Below are 16,985 nucleotides of genomic sequence, written 5' to 3'. Positions count from 1 at the left end.
AGTCTTTAGACTTTTCCTTAAAGAGAGTGTATTCACTCCGCAGTGTACGGGGAGCACTGTATTTTTCAGACTTCCTTCAGCATACTGGACCAGACATCAACTCCCTAACCTTTTGCCCAAATCCCTTGCATAGCCTGTCATTCTTGATCATTTCCTTATTGTGCACACAGGGATGTTGTGAGTTTTGAAGATGGTATAGATATCTGAGTGCTGTGCCAAGTATATTTCAGAAAGATCTACTCATCTCTTGATTGAGAGGATACCAGGGTCTTAGCACATCTGAGCTTAGTTCATTGCAGTCACTTTAGAGGGTATCTGAAGCACGTGTGTACTGACCAGAGGAGGCAGTGGAGAATCACATGCCTGATGCCTGGACTCAGCTGCTTCCATTGAAAGATCTGGATAGAGGTAATGCCTGCTGAAGGCCAGGCTGGTCTGTGCAGCACAGGACTAGGGTACGTTAGATCCCTTTCTCCCAAAATTCTGATATTTGCCTATTGTCTTGGAGATCTTGGCAGAAAGCAAGATCATAACTTACATCTCTGCAAGTTCTTTTATAGGTAGGTCCTCCCAACAAGATTTTATCACATTTTTATATTTTTAAATCAAGAGAAGAGTCAAAAAAATGGGGTTGAGAAATATAAGAAGTGTCATGAGAAACCACTAATACATCCCCATACATTCTATCAGTTTCATTGTGGTCAAAAGCAGGTGTTTCCACGCTGTGAATAAGTAGTTTGCATTTTCGAAATTAACAAATTGGATCAACAACAAGGAAAAGAAACCAACCATAGACAGCCCACCAGCGGATTGTTTACCAAAGAAGATGAAGCTCATGGCGATGGTTTGCAAACACCACCAGACTAGCTTGTGTAAATTCCCTTCGTTTAGTCATCGTTCTTCAGCCTGTCACAGATACTGAAGGGAAATGCAGAAACAGGAAATTACAGACTATTTTAAACAGCATGTTTTATTAAACTCACTTGCTGATGCACTTTATGGCAGGATGCGAGATTCAAGTGTTCATAACTTACATCTTTGCAAGTGCTTTTCCTAAGTGAGTTCTCCCAGCTCAAATATGGCAGGTACCCAGGGCTGGGAAATAATCTCCAAACTAGTAACTCTTTCACCCCCGGTCGTGTAGCTATATCACATAAAATTGAGATGTTTTAGCCATGTCAAGAGAATATACCTTGCTGAGGCACTATAGCTAAGAAAGCAACAGAGGCATCTTGTAGTAACTTAAAAGATCCTTAATGCATTTATTTTAAACCACAGAATCAAAACACAGCAATCTTAAAATGAATCACTACAAACCATACATTGTCTCTTCTTTTATTATTTAAATACTGATATCATTCTCCTCTTCATGGGACAGTTCTGCCTCTAGTTTAAACCACCATTACTAATGCCATGCTGAATGCTTGTCTCTGAAAAGATCTAGCAAAATTGGCAGGGGTGTGATAACCTTAACTACAAATGAAATAACTTCAAATGTAAGGGGCTGTCAGAAAAATGGAATTTCACAACTAATTATTTCCAAAAAAAAAGTCTCCTGCTCACCATTTGTTAGAAGGATATAAAAACCTAGCTGCATCACATAGGAATCCTTGTATCCTTGTCTTCTATTTGTTGTGAAGTGGATGTCTCTTAATGGTCATGTCTTCTACAAGTTGTCCTCTGCTCTGCTCCTGATACACAGAAAGGAAGTCACCAAGTGGAGCTGTAATACAAGTTCATAACTGGAGGGATGGATAGCCATGTCTCGATGGAGTTAACTGTGAGCTCTAAAAATAAATACTTTCATTCACTTGCTTCACCATTTAACAAAGTAGCATGTAAAATGTTCTACATTTTTGTTGTCTTAATAAAAGATCATGCCAAAGATGCTTTACCCTAATTCTCAATTCATTGCCAGATAGTGGCATCTGCTGGTTTTGAATTTTTCTCTCTTCCTCCCATGTCCCCTGTCCCTGCAATCCTGTCCCTAGGACCCCTGCAAAGTGAAGTATAGAATAATAGGATTTTGAGTGGAAAGATGATGATGAGACTTTTGCCCTTTGAAAATCCCTTTGCCAGACCACCTTCTATAATCTGCCATTTTTAGAAAGGAAGGACGAGAGACAAAGGTTAATGATTTCATTAATGATATGCACCCAGATGCCTAGGGGAATAGCAATTAAAGGCACTCTTGGGGAGCAAGGCCACTTTCTTAAATGAAGGTTTCCCTTCATTTATCTTTTAATAGTCTTGATTCTGTCATATCAGGCTTTCCTTAAAGCACAGCACAGCAATGAGAGAAGGTGCTGCTTCCAGGCGGGTAGACAGCAGTGTGGGTGGAGGATGTCTTAGCTTTTCCAAGTTGCTCAAGATAAAACTATAGAATCCAGCTAAGGGATTTAACTTACTATGAAGGGTGTCCTGGCCACTCTAGGAAAATCTAATGGAATATCTCACGCATAAAAGACAATTCTGGGTGCATGGGAGGTGAACACAGGAAGTCCTAGCAGTCTCACCTACTAACAAGAGAATTTTTGTAGTTTGGATGGGTGTTTAGGAATTAGTTTTTGGTGAAGAAAATTTTTTTGTGATGCTAGAAATATCCTGGAAACAAAAACTTGACGATGACTAAAAAGAACAGATTTTTATTCTGCTGGATTCAAAGGCATCACTTATCCTGCAGAGAAGTGATTCTAGTGGGTTCTACCGAACAGGTGCAGGCGCTCACAGCTCAGGTGAGTGCTGCTGAAAATCATCAACTTTGTCATTTTACAGCTTTGGCCATCAAGAAAAACACTGTCTAGTAATGCTGGGGCCTTTAAAAAGCAGAAGGATAAATCCTTTCGTTCATATTTAAATCTCCATGAGATATTACACTCGTAATAAGAATGCTACATTTGACAAATTAGTTTTTAACTAGCTTTCCCCCTTTATCAAATATTAGCTCCTAAGAACATTAATACACAATTGTATGGAATGCTACTAGCAATAATCTGTAGTTGTTATAACCGTTTACATATGGGTCATCTTCACAGTTCGACGTTTCATAATGCAATCAGCTAAGATTCAGTATTTACGGCTTCATGCTATACAATTTTTTTCAGACACACTCCAGAAAGGAAAATCTTTACATTCTTTCAGACATAACCTTATTGATCACCACATCATCTATTAATATTGTGCTTCTTAATCAACAGAAACTTAAACTTACAAACTAGGATCATTCTAAAACACCTGTCAGATTGGCATTTTAAAATACTCTTTAATTTAGAAAACTCCTGTGTGGCCACTATCCATTACAGTTTCTAGATGTTTTGAGTTTTTTAAAGGAGAGAGAATAATGGAAAAGAGAAACATAGCCAATAGCCATTAAAATTTTAAAAAATCTTAATGAATTTTTATCATTTTAATAAATATATATCAAGAAAACCTCACTTTATTACAACACATTCATATACAAGCATCTATTAGCTAAGTTTTGAACATCAAATGTTTATCAAATATTGAAAATAAAGGACAAAACATTACTAGAGTATTTAGCTATAACGCAAGAAAATGTTTTAAAAATTGGTCCTTGTGGACAATTGTCCAAATGATCCTACTCATACACTGTATGAATGAGACCTATATTTAATATTAATAGCAATAATAAAAAAGCTTTATCTTGGAGAAACTGGGAGGGTTTACTTATTTCCTCCATTTGGCATTTGGTTTCTGTGAAGTATTGTTTAAACAGGTCCAAGTCAATTAGTAAACCTGGAAACTGGAATGGCAGGAAGAGTTGGCTGGAGTGGAAGGAAGGATGGTAGGAGGGCCACTCTGAACACTTTTCAAACGTACAAATTAAAGATATTATTTGGAAAATGTAGACCAAATACATAGTAACTATTATAAATTAAGTCCCATTTCTCCAAAATAACTTTCAAAAAACTAAAGTCTTTACATTCTTTAAGATAAACCTTAATGATCACCACATCATTTATAACATTGTGCTTCTTAATAACAGCAAAGTTCATATATAAAAACCCACATGCTTTTATAATCTAAACAAGTGAAATGATGCAAAACAGAGAAAAGTATAATGCATGCCACTGGTTCGTGAACTTCATTGGACAAGAAAACAAAACAAAACCCAAAACCCAGAAAACCCAAACCCCAGCAACAGACAGTTGCCATAGAAAAGCTCGAGCAGCCCGTGCTGCTTTCTAACAGCTCTCTCTCATTTCCTCCATCCCTATCGAAAAAATGCCAAATCCAAAAGCAATTGGGCATCAAAAATAAAGGAAGAATAGAGATGTCGAATCAAAAGTTGAACACAATGGTTCAAAGTTAACAGTTTCCACACCATATTGATCCACCCTGTTTTTTTTTTTTTTTTTTTTCCTGTTTGTTAAATCCCTGCTGTAACTCTGATTTATCCTTAATTTTCACATTGGCAAAAATTAAGATAAAGTAAGGCACCAAAAATCGCCCTGTATAACACCTCTCTAAAAGCCTCATCACCCATCACAGGCAAGCCAGAAACTTGCAGGGAATACCCTCTCTGTGTAAGACTGTTGATTGCCGCCCCTAGACAGGTGTGTTTCATTATGTTACATCCTATTTTCATCTGTCACGCAAGACTGTTAGGTACAAATACTTAACAGCACCATTAAGCCATTTCATCTAGCTCCCTGTCTTCAGTCTTTTATTTAAAAACAAAATTATATCATATAGAAGAAGCAGGTATCTTTGCTGGTTATATTGATTTGCTTACCAAATAACTCCCTAATTAATCGGCAAACATGTAGAAATTTCTTAGCTAGTGACAGGCTCCTTGGGGGGCAATAGAAATATTGCAAGGGCACATTGCCCCCCAATCTAATCTACTGGTCTTTTCTGTCAGAAAACTATGATATACTTTTAAGCATTAAGTCAATCATTTCCTTGGTAAAAATCACCACATTTATAAGAAGCTCGCTGATGCCTACTATACAGATGTTTTATGCAATCTGCTCTCCAGGCATTAAAACGACACGGCATGTTCATGGCATAATTTTATCAGTTGTACAAAATCCATTCAAAATAAAATTTATGAGAGCTAACTGATCATGCTGTGCATGCTTCAAAGTTCGGTGAGAAGATGGCTCATATTTTACTTCCTTTGCTGCAGCACAGTTTGTTACTTGGTGGCGAAGCCTCCTTTTTCCGTAAGGACTTTTTCCAAGATTCATTTACATTGTTTCTTTCATTATATCCGGTCTCAAAATAATCATAAAATTGGCCTTTGCACTCAAAAGCAAGGTCATTTCCCACAGGTTCATGGCTGAGGGGGCCACCATCTCTGTTGGTGTCATTATTTGCTTTCTCCTCATTTAATTTGGCCTTTTCCTGAACACCAAGTGATCTGACATTAGTGACAAAGATTTCGTTGGCAGGTATCTGGCCATCACTCTTGTAAACAGGTGCACTGCCTACATCGAAATCCACCTGGTGGGAACAACTCGGTAGAGACAAAGGGGGAGAGGAAGAGGAGGATGAGGAGGAAGAAGAGACGGAGGGAGAGGAGGCAGCAGTGGAGGCACTTCCAACATTAGCATTGACAGAAAGGGGTACATTTAGGTAGTGGCCACCACATTCTTGGTAAAAGCAGCAGGCATGAAACTTTTCACATTCCTCTTTGGCCATCCGTGGTCGTTTTCGGTAAGGGCAGTCTTGAGCCATAAACCACTCTTGGGCAGAGGTGCCATTGAAAGAGCAGGCAGGGAAGCACCAGTTATTCTGCATGATAATTTCTCCATGGATCCTTTTCATCAAATTGTTTATAAGGACAGATCTTCGGAGGTATACTTCAGGATCATCGATAAACTTTAGCTTTTCTAAGGACATATAAAGGATGTGGGCTCGTTCCTCAAAAATTGAGATGGTCTACAAACCAAAACCAAAACCAAAACCAAACAAAACAAAACAAAAAAAACAAAAAAGGAAGAGAGAAAGCTTAGAAAATGGACTATAAGAAAACACCATCATAGCATACTTCTTTCTTGGCACTGTCTGGGTCTGGGCATGTTGTGGTCTTGTTCCCCAAGGTTCATTTAGAGAGGCTGTCCCCCTTTCTGCCGATGTTCCCTTTTGTCACTTGGCTGGAGTGCCCACCCACTTCCTGATTCACTGGTATGGCCAAGCACTAGGGAATCAAGCCACAGTGCAGACCTCAGGAGGGACAGTTCAGGTGGTTTGATCTATTATGGCCCAGTAAGGAAGATGCTGAAACACAAAACTAATCTAAGCTATTAGAAGTCAGGAGAGGAGGTACTTTCAGAGTTGGGGTGAGTGGGGCAAAGGGTAGTGTTAAAAGCAGGTCAAGGAGGATTCTGGTTGCTGGTTATGTTTTGGTTCTTGACCCGGATGTTAGTTACATGGATATGTTCACCTCATGAAATTCATCAAGCTGTACTGTGATACTTGTACTTTTTTATGTGTGTCTACACAAATACACATACACACAGACACATAACTCATATATTATACATCAATACGTGTTTTTAAAATGATGTCAAAATGCAAGTCACAATGAATATACTTCAAACCCTGGTCTAGCCATCAAGGAGCATGAGATTTGGCTTTTAATACTGTCCCTCTTTTAATCCTTTGGGTTTCATACTTGCAATTATCCTTGCTTGATAAGAGGACACAATAATGAATGAGGCTCAGGCCCTGACAGAATCTGTCAGTTGAAGGACCAAAGTAGGCTTCCTTGCGGAGCTGAGTGGGAGATGAGATGCCGAGAGGAACTGAGAGGGCTCACTCCTGAGCTGTGTGACACTATCACTATGTGATGGTTGGTGCAAATCCAGTAGCAACTGGGAAACTGCTACAACCACAACACAGAAACTAAAAAGGAAATAAACTGCTTGTGTCCGGGGGACCAGCTATTCCAGGTCATCAAAAAAGCAAACTGGCAGCATAACCTGAGGAGCTGTGAACTAAACCAGCCCATACTGACCAAAGGCAGGGACTACACATGCAGGGAAAAGCCCAGTACCTACCAATGCATTCTGCTGTCTTTTCATGAGCAAGGTAAAAGTAACATCTAAAGGATGAGGTGGCAGAGGGGGAAGACAAGAGAAGACAGAGAGGAAGACGAATTGAAAATCCTCTCTGCATTTCAGACAACTATGGTCTGCAGTTATACCTGCCTCAATTAAATCAGCAGATAGTTATTGAAGGAAGGTAACTCTAAAGAAAAACGAACTGATATTTCAAAAGTTTAGGTGCCCAGTTTCATAATTCTATGCAATTTCCCCACCTTGTTTTTTTTTTTTTTTTTAACTATACCTACAAAAAAGTTAGCTTTGGTCTTTTCTTGGAAATGAAGTATATTTTTCAACAACTTATATGTAACCAATGTCCAGGGAAGTGCATATTTCTACTTGCATACACACATTCAAGGATGGTGAGTCTACCCACAAAAGGTCAGGAAAAGCTCTGCGTAACCACCCCCATGTGGACACACACAGAAGTAACATTGGCTGCAGGAGCCAGAACTTAGACTGGGGAGAACACCACGGGAAAGAACAAGCATTTCCCCACACACAAAAGTGCGGAAGAACCATAACCCGAAACGCAGTCTGAGAAATATTAAATCATATGTTAAAAAAATTCCTTGGATTACATAATTTTGACATTTCTGGGTAGAACAGCTCTTGCCAGCTTTTTCTTCAAGTACTTGTGAAAAATAACACAGGACCCAAAAAAGTGACAACGATTAATGAGGCTCCACTGAGAAGTGGCTCATTTTCATTGCTTGGGTGAAACAATTTAATTCCTGGAAGTGGATCAAGCAACTGTTACTAAGTATCTTAAACTCTTAATAAAAATAATGACTATTAAAAAAAAACATACTTTATGGCTACAGCTGCTGAGTGGTGGGTGAAAATCCTCTTCTTCCACATACTTCCTCTTAAAGTATGCGATCTTGGATGTTGTTAGAGGATTTGAAGTTCCCCTGTAATGTGATCCTGTGGTAATAAATCAGATATGACAAATGACATGCGGTTTGCCAGAGGTTCTCCAAACAAAATACTTTCATTTCCTGTCCTTCTAGATGATAACTTGGCTGCATATTTGTCTGAACATGTGGTGATTAAAAATAAACATTTGTCTTAATAGTTGCTATCATATGGAATCCTGTGACCCAGGCTAGGAAAAGATTTCTAGGCAATTATAGAGGAAAATCACATACTTTAGCATTTAATAAATATGCAGAATCTTAAATCTATGCAAAAGGAAACTGCAATATTCAGAAAGGGGAGGAGTGTAATTTCTCTAAAATATATTAGTATTTATTTAAATTGTTTAATTAAACCTATGACAACATAGCACCACTGTTCAAATGCATACATCTTTAACTGTAACCACTGATAACCAAACAACTTTAAAATATTATTGGCTTTAGGTTAGTGAACAAATGGTTATCTGCATATTGGAATTATAACATTCCTTTTTTTCAAAATGCAAAATTCAAATTTTTAAAATTTGAATTAAAATTTTGGGTAACTAATGTCCTTTTCACTCTTCAAAATGTAGTATGCCAACCATGAAGACCACAGTTTTTAATCTTTTTTAGCAAAACAGACTTCATTGAGTACTTGTTTTATATTTTAGTTTATTTTAAAAAATAGCTAATACTGCACAAAAATCCGAAGGAACTTAAACCATAAGCAGAAAGAATCAGGAAGAACATATTTTTATTTTCTTGGCTTTAAATTTTTTCCTACAATCCCAAAGCCAGTTGTGTGCTTAACCCATTTATGCCAGAGGTTGCACATTTTTTGTGTGTGAAGTCAGACCTTGGTGATGACCTTGAACAGCAGGATAGAAATAACTTCCACAAGCTTAGCGTTCCAATAATGGAACACTGAGCCTAAATGGGTTAATAAAGAAAAGAGACACATAGCTGCTGGCGCAAAGTGCCGATTCCTTTATATCTCATGGGATAAAGGTGTCATTGTTGAGCCCACCAGAGCTTTCATAGTTGTGAGAGAACCATATAGTTCCACAGGGCAGAAAACCAAAACCCAAAGAGTTTCAATATCTGGTTTGGCCCTCTTAAAAATACAGAATATAATTCAAGCAGCAGCATGGGTAGACACAGGTTTGAATGCAATTTAAATATCACCTTTGGTCCTCTCTCTGGAGCTCTGGACTCACTTATGAGAGGTGCACAGCAGCCCGGGAAGTCCTTGGAGCTTTAGCTTTCCTGGCTCAGAGGGGCACTCCAGACACCACCTCCTGCCCACCAGGCTGACTGCAAAGGGCAGCAAGGAGCGGGGGGGTCAAGGGAAATACCTGCCAGCGGGGGACCAGCTCCCCGATCTCCCTGCAAAGGAGCCTGTGCTGGCCCTGGGGGGCTTGGGCCTCCGTAGCTGTCAGCCTCCCATAGTGTTTGGTACCCAGCAATTTCAGCAGCTCCTTCCGAGACAATGGGCTCGCAGAATCTATTCATGGACAGAACCAGAGTCATCTCTGACAGCCTCAGATCTGAAAAGAAAAGAAAAAAAAAAAAAAAAAAAACAAGAATGAAGAAAACAGCCCTAATCAAGAGCAAGCCAAGGGACGGCCTTGGCATCTTCATTTCTTTGCTTTGGGAAACTTTTACTTCTCGGCCCTCCCCTTCACCCTGAAACATTTTATTATTTTTTCAAAGAAAACCTCAGCAAACTCTCTGGCTGCTATTAGCTCAGCCTCTGTGTTCAGCAATCTGCATTTCATGGGCGGATCTTTAAAACCTCATTTCTTATTGTTCTCAGATTCCCCTCAGCCTTCTTCTAGACAGCTGCTTTGCCTCCTAAACACATTTTCCTCCTGACCTTCCAAAGAAAATGTACCGCTAAGAAGCCAAAACCCTTGCTCTTCCTTTCTATTAATAAGGCAAAATCAATTTTCCAGTCAATCCCCCAGGAGTCTCCTTTGATGAAATCCACTAATCAATCAAAAGAAAAGGGCAGGGGAAGCAGAAATATCCACCGTAATTCCAACTGATGTTCTGAGGTTCAGTCTGTTCCGCTGCCCCCTGCACCCTCCTCCTCTTGTTTCCGCAGGCCAGTTCCTCTACAACATGCTGGGGCTCCCTCCACTTTCTTCTCCCAAAGCAAAGCAGACAGAGAGACACTTGGTAGTTGTTTCCACCAGCCCTGATCGGCCTGAACTGGATCTGCCTCCAGTCAAAACACTGCGAGATGAAGACAGAAAATTGGCTCCAGTTTCAAGCCGTGAGTTGCAGTCCCACAGGAGCCAAGCACAACATCAACGGAGCAGGCAGAATATTAAACAGGAGCCAGGCTCTGGGGCCAGAGGCAGCCAACAACTCTTTACACTGCAAAGCCCAGACACAGAGCAGGAACTTTCCAAGAGGCAACACATCACTGCCCTTCTCTCCAGTTCACGCCCTTCTCCCTTGGGCCTGCAGGGAGATGGGAGCCTCTGCTCTGTGAGGCTTCCTGGGCCCCTCTATAGCTCAAGCAGTGGGGCCGCTTTCATGGGGGCTCTGTGTCTTCACTTGGCCCTTTGCAGCTCTCAAGGTAGGGTCAAGAGTAAGTTCAAGGGAGAGGAGAGTCTGATATGAAGGTAAAAAGACCTAGCAGCCATAGACCAGTGGTGACAGTAACACAGCCTCAGTGCCTCCTTAACTGCCAATCCCTTTACGAGACCCAAGCCCCCACTATCTCATTTTGTGGTTTCAAGAACTGTCACACAAGTGATGTCAGGCTTGCTTTCTGAAGATTGATTGTTTTTCAGATATAAACTAAGGGCCCAGTTCTTGCTTTCTTTTCCAAATTATACAGCTTGTAATGTTTTTGGGAAAGACTGGGAATCTATCATTGTCTCATGGGAGACTATTACCTACATGCCATAACTGGGGTCCACTTCCAAGGAAAAGGAGGAAAAACACCAGGGAAAGGCAAAACAGCATCATTAAAGTGACAATGTCCTTCTGGCTAAAAGAGCAGTTCTTGGCAGCAATGACTCTACCTTTCACCCAGTCTTCTCTCTGAGGTCTCAAATTCTGTCCCAACCACACAGAATAATGAAGCAAGACCTTTTGACAGACAGGGAAGGTGTACAGGTCAGTGGAGAGAATTAGGACTCAGCTGGTTTGGGCTGCTAAAACTTCCCCTTTCTCTTTTAAGACACCCTCCAAAGAGACATCAGTAAGGACTTATTAGTAAACCTTAAGACAAGTGGGCAAAAGATAAATCTTTATAAACAAACGATGGGACATGTCATTTATTTTTATCTTTGAGTCATCAACAAAGAAATTTAGCCTACACTGATTTAACAAATTAAGCCCTTCTGTCCATCACTTCTCAAACTCCACATCCAAGTAGGGTATCAAACTTCATGATGATTTATTCCCTGGAAGACTCTCATGAAATGGTCCAGTCTCTTAAACTATTCTAAGAGACAATCATATCAGGAAATACTATTGCCAAGAGCACATGAATTACAGCTTTTCAACAGTCAGCGGCCTGTTCTTATTGAGAGAATCAACATTTTCTAGTTTGAAGTTTACACTCACTTTTGTGTTAGATCACGGGAATAAGATGCAAGGCTTTTGCCTATGCAGAATTTTATTTCATGTAAACAAAAGCAAGTTGACAAACTCATGCCCCTTAAGAAAGAAAAACATTTGCAGGCCCCTGGCAGCAAATTACTTTTGTTTAATAGGACATTATATGGGCCCTGTGCTGTTTTATGTTTGTCAGAGTTTGTTTATATTTTAATAACTTTTTGGTAGGAGTTTTTTGGTTGTTAGGGATTTCAGTGTTTCTATTTGTTAGCATTATTTCCAGCATATGAGATGCTATTATGCATGTGAACTGGAAACATGGCATAACAGTATTTATCTTGGCTATTTTTTTGTTCACAATATCTAATTTTAGTAAGTTTTTCTTCTGTAAATTGAGAACTGTTACACACAAAACCCTAAACTAGAGAGGCTGAGTTCTGCAAGTGATTTATGTAAATCTGAATAAAACGTGAATGAATTGGGATTATTTGGGAACAGGGAGGAGATTTTGCAATTGAGTCTTCCTAGTCTATTTAAAACTTAACACTGGATGGATGTTAACAAATTAAGAAGGCAAGTTGACTGTTCATGAAAAATTGGACACTGCAGGATTAAGCACAAATGCTTAACATGAATCTGTCTTCATATTATATGTAGAGATCTAAACTGTCATAATTCTCAGTCTGATGAGATTTATAATTCTGCTACTGATGTCAGCAGTTCAAGTCCACAAATTCATGTTCTATTAATATTAAACAAATAAAAGGATATACATTATGACAAAATTTATTTTCTAACATCTGAGGTGGTGGATTCAACAGGAGGGTGTTAGAGTGTGTTTTGCCTATGCATGGGTTTAAAAGATTAAAAAAAAAAACAACAAAAACAAGCCCTAACCCTTCATCCTCAGGCTCCTGAATGTCTGTTTTGACACCCAGGTGGCTGTAGTAGAATGACATGTCCAGCATCCCCAGAAGGCTGAGGGCTAGAATGCCAAGCTTTTCCAGCAAATGTTCATAGTAAAGTTACCAGACATTTCTACACAATTTGTTTTTTTCCAGATGAGTTGTGCTTATTCTTTCCTCAAAGCAATTATGATGCTAATAGGAGTGGCTGGCACACAAAACAGGATAGCTATGAATTCAGTGGCACCTTGAATCTAACAAGGGGCGCCAGGTTATTCTTCGCTCACCTCTTCTTCCATCTGTCATTGAAAACTGGAGAGCATTTGATTAAGATCATTACAGCAGTTAGCAGTCTGATTCCAGCACTGGAAAGCAGCGAAGTAAAGGGCTATTTCCACCCTCGATCGATGCTGCCAGTCTTAAATGGCATCAAGCCCCTGACCTCCACATTGTCCTAAAATGATCTCAATAGCTTGTCCGGCTCCTGGTGGTGGTAGTGGAAGGGACTGGATGGGCGGAACAAAATCCTTCAACCCTTCTAAACAGACAGATGTCGCTTTTCTGCCGGTCCCTGCAGTACACCTGTCTGCCCTGGGAAGTACATGTCTCAGCTGCAGCCCTACGAGGTCAAGAGCTTGAAGCTGGGTCCTGTGGTTGGGGCTGCAGGTGCTGGGTGGGCTTAAAGAGCACGAAGGGGTGCTCCGATGTCCAAGCCCCGGTGCCCAAGGTGTGTGTGTGTGTTGGCGGCGGGGCGGGGGGGGGGGGGGGTCCGAGGTTTGGAGGGCCGACCTCTTGAAGGCGGGCGGCAGCCACCAACCACATTCTGGCTCCCGCACAGACACACCCCCGGGGTGTCGGTGCCGCAGCCCTCAGCCCCTCCCGGGGTAGCCAGCAGCTCCCAGTCGGCCGCTGGCCGCAGGAGAAAGTAAACAACACCCCAAGTGTCCGGGAACAAAGGCAAGTTGTCTTTCTACGGTGCCGGAGCCGTGTGCCTCTTCGGAAGAATAAGAGCTATTATTATTCTTTATGTCTTATCCTTTTTTTTTTTTTTTTTTTTCAACCAAGTTTCCTTCTAAGGGAAATAAACACCAAAGGTAGGATTCCAAGGAAATGACTCACGGCGGCTGGCAGGGCTCTGGCGGGGCTGGCCCGGGCCCCCGCGCTCCAGCCCGCAGCAGATGCCGGCCCGGCCCTCCCTCCCTCCCTTGCCGGCCAAACCCGCCGGAAGCCCCCGGCCGCGGGAGCGCCCTGCGCCCATGGGACCTGGCGGCGAGGACGCCTCTTCCCTGCTTCTGCGACCGCAGCTGGGCACTCGGAAAGTTGCTAGGGCCGAAGAGGCTGGAGGGGAGGAAGGGAAGAGAGAGGCGGAGGCGTGGACCAGGCGGGCAGCAGCCTCAGCCCGCCGGGGAGGTGAGCTGAGGACAGAGGAGCCGCCGCCGCCCGCAGCGCGGCTCTGCTGCCTGGGAGGAGGGTGCGGGGGCGGAGGTGGCGGGGGACAGAAGGTGTCAGCTACTGCATCAATTCCTTTTTCTTGCAAACGCGCGCTCCTGACATCCACAATCCCTCTCTCCCCACCTGCCAAGCGCCGCGGCATCCGGACCTGGGGGAACCCCTCCTACTGACCCCCGTCCCCTAGGATGAGGGATTAAGCGACCACCGAGGACCCTGAGGTCTCACCAGAGCTTCTGACCCCACCCGCCCCTGGAGTTGTCTCGGTGCGCGCGGGTGGCAGCCCGAGCAGCCCTAGAGGAGGCGGCGGTTCCCGCCCTGGTGAAGGCGCCGCGGCGCACGCTAGCCCAGGGAAAAGCCCGCGCCGCCTCCGCGCCCAGCTGTGCCTTGGCCCCCACGCCGCCCCGACCCCGCTCCGGCCGCTGCGAGTCCACTCGGTGACCTCGGCGCAGCCCTGGTGCCAAGAGGGCGCGCGGGAGGCCGCGTGGGTGCCCGTCTGAGCGGGCAGGAGCCCCGGGGGGCCCTCGCCCTCCACCCGGCCCGGCCCTCCCTCTCCACCCGGCCCGGCCCTCTCCCGCCCCCGCGGCCCGCGCCCAGCCCGGCTCTTACCGCGGGGTCAGCTGGGAGGCAGCGGCCGCAGCGCTTGAGCCGCTGCTGGTCCGCTCTGGGCTCGGCGCCAGCCCGGCTGCCGGTGCACACTCACGGGTCCCGGCCCGGCGGCCCGCTCGGCGGTGACTGCGGGTGCGCGGCGGGCGAGGGTCCCGGCAGGTCCCGCCGCCGCTACTCGGGCGCTGCGCCGCCGTCGCTGCAGACGGTTATGGTAATGAGCGGCTCTGTCTAGCGAGCAGCGTGTGAAACCCGTCAATCCTGTTTGCCATTTCCCCGTGGATTTCCGAGGAGAGGTTCTGCAGGATGCCCCCAGGGTGAGAGAGGGAACATGACAAGCGCGCCCGCTCTCCCTCCCTCCCTCTGCTCCCGCCGCCGCCGCCGCTCCTCAGGCTGCACACGGGGCGCCTTTCCCGCACCCCCACCCCAGCCCGCCCCCTGCCTCCTTCCCTCCTTCCCGCCCTCCCTCCTCCTTCTCCTCCCCTCCCTTCCCGGTGCCCGGGGACACGCGGGCGCAGCTCCAGCCCGCAGCCCAGACCCCACGCGCTCTCCGGCTCCCGCCCTAACCCTGGGGGCTCGGCTCCAGCCGAATAATGTATTCACACTGCAACCTTCCGAGATGTCTTGTCTTTTAAAATTTGGTTTAGTTTTGTTGTTGTTGTGTGTGCGTGTGATTAAAAAAAAAATCTGTGCCTTTCCCACCGTTTGCAAAAGACTTTCTTCTCCTTTGCCACAGCAAACGGAGATGAGAAACAGATGTCTTTGCAGGACCAAACAGTTACTCTCCCTCGCCGCCCCCGCCCGTTTCCCTCCTGAGCTGCGTACGTATAAAAAAAAAAAAAAAAAAAAAAAAAAGCAACCTTGGTCCTGCTGCAACTTGAATTGGCAACTCTTTCTGGGTGGGGAGCCTGCAGGGAAAACCTCCAGGAAATAAAAAGTAATACAAGAGATTGTCCTTGCTGAAGAGAATGTAATTTAAGCCTTGGAATCAGAATTTTTGCAAATAGTAATTTTCTCCTATAGTGGCCTCAGAGTTTATTTTTTAAAAACATTAATTCATAACTTCTGTCTAGGGACCCCTCCATAGCCGAGATGGGTCATTTTAGGTGTAATGAAGGCAGAGGCTTGGAAGGCATAGACCTAATAAAATCGGGAGAAGGCACCTGCACAAAAGTGTTACAAAGACTATAATGTTTGTTTACTGCCACTATGCCAGATGTGCTAAATATAACACTTCTTTAAAACAGTGATCCTCCGACTGTGAAAAACCAAACCTCTGGCTGCCTGGCACCCTAGGAATCAAGAAGACGCACAGACTGAAAATCAAGGGAGGAAGGAACAAGATCAAGGATGAGGATTAGCATCTGCAAATTGAACTCTATCTAATTTGCATGTTTATTTCTTAGAATTATAATTAAATTTGTGTAATAAATGTTTTCCATTTCATTTGTACACTTAAAACTTGGGTGACTGACATGCAGTTAAGTGAATTTCCTTTTTTTTTTTTTTAAGCAAATGTAGTTTATTCAATAAAGTAGCAAACCAATATTAAACATAATTAGAACTAATCTGTTTTGAAGGTGTTTCTGTTGAACTTTGTACATTAAAGACTCTCAGAGGTTTTAAGGGTATTAGGAAGCTGAGAGATGGCAATTATGCTGAAAACAGACGAACCCAGCAGCCTACCAAGAGCATTATTTCATGTTTTCCAAAAGACGTTCCAGGGTTGCATGCCTAAAATTGGGAATTGGGCATCCATCTTGGCTTTATTCTGAACCATATTAAATTGCATTGGCTCTTGCATGATGTAGGCCATTATGATGATAATTTAAGAATTGTAAAGATGCCATTTTGTGCAGTCAATGGAAGTTGCATGTCCAGATTAACAGTAGAATATAATTTTCATTTGGGTGGGAGAGGAGGGTTAGGAAAGGCACAAGGGCGTTTAAAGCAGTGCAAGTATGTAGAAATCCAAATTTCCAAATATCTAAAACTGGTTATTGTCAAACTCAAAGAACTAAATGTGAGGGCTTGGAGGCATGGCTTATTATGGTTTTTATCTCCCTATATTAAAGTTTTATAGCATTTAAAGGACTATGGGGAAATCCCCACATACACTTGGCTGTGTCAAAATACATAAAACCAAAAGGAGCAAATTAAGCCTAAAATTGAGAAATAACATGAGACTAAGTTATCAGCATGGGTGCCCTGGTATCTTTGGAGCTTTGGCTCTGAAAAATGAGCCTTCTGGGAAACTGGCACCGCCCTTGGGTGGAGAAGACTCTTGGCTTTAATGTTACAACAAAATGATATCACAAGTATCAGATCATTGTACTTCACAGCATCCTTGCAGTTCTGATTATGAACTAGACCTTGTCCTCATCAGATATATTAGGTTAGCATGTTTTACTGACAGCTTTCCCTGCCCTACTTTTAATCCCAAGCTTAATGTTTTTTGAGATTCAATACCCAAC

The 16,985-nt window shown here is 43.2% G+C and overlaps 2 protein-coding genes across 4 annotated transcripts; one reads left to right on the top strand and one right to left on the bottom strand.

The window, feature by feature from the left end:
- Nucleotides 1-1,232: 1,232 nt before the first annotated feature.
- LOC105484911 (SERTA domain containing 4) lies at nucleotides 1,233-14,647 on the bottom strand. 2 transcript variants are annotated; one of them, XM_011747022.3, is made up of 4 exons: nucleotides 14,515-14,647; nucleotides 9,331-9,522; nucleotides 7,885-8,000; nucleotides 1,233-5,907 (listed from the first exon to the last, which is right to left on the bottom strand). In XM_011747022.3, the coding sequence occupies exons 2-4, from the start codon at nucleotides 9,503-9,505 to the stop codon at nucleotides 5,128-5,130; spliced, it is 1,071 nt and encodes a 356-aa protein (XP_011745324.1). In that variant the 5' UTR covers nucleotides 9,506-9,522; nucleotides 14,515-14,647; the 3' UTR covers nucleotides 1,233-5,127. The 2 variants fall into 2 exon arrangements, with proteins under 2 accessions (XP_011745324.1, XP_011745325.1); XM_011747023.2 differs by lacking the exon at nucleotides 14,515-14,647 and adding an exon at nucleotides 10,009-10,192.
- Nucleotides 13,325-16,079, top strand: LOC105484912 (cuticle collagen 2-like). Of its 2 annotated transcripts, XR_011613828.1 has the most exons (4): nucleotides 13,325-13,866; nucleotides 14,040-14,828; nucleotides 15,248-15,332; nucleotides 15,759-16,079. XR_011613828.1 is itself a non-coding variant. In XM_011747024.3 (3 exons), the coding sequence occupies exons 1-3, from the start codon at nucleotides 13,567-13,569 to the stop codon at nucleotides 15,773-15,775; spliced, it is 402 nt and encodes a 133-aa protein (XP_011745326.1). In that variant the 5' UTR covers nucleotides 13,344-13,566; the 3' UTR covers nucleotides 15,776-16,079. The 2 variants fall into 2 exon arrangements, 1 of the variants encoding a protein (XP_011745326.1); XM_011747024.3 differs by lacking the exon at nucleotides 14,040-14,828 and having other exon boundaries at nucleotides 13,344-13,866.
- Nucleotides 16,080-16,985: the final 906 nt, after the last annotated feature.

Source organism: Macaca nemestrina, chromosome 1 (assembly GCF_043159975.1).
Source record: "Macaca nemestrina isolate mMacNem1 chromosome 1, mMacNem.hap1, whole genome shotgun sequence".
Classification (NCBI taxonomy): domain Eukaryota; kingdom Metazoa; phylum Chordata; class Mammalia; order Primates; family Cercopithecidae; genus Macaca; species Macaca nemestrina.
The sequence above is the reverse complement of the archived record's forward strand: the minus strand, read 5'-3'. Positions and strand labels throughout refer to the sequence as shown.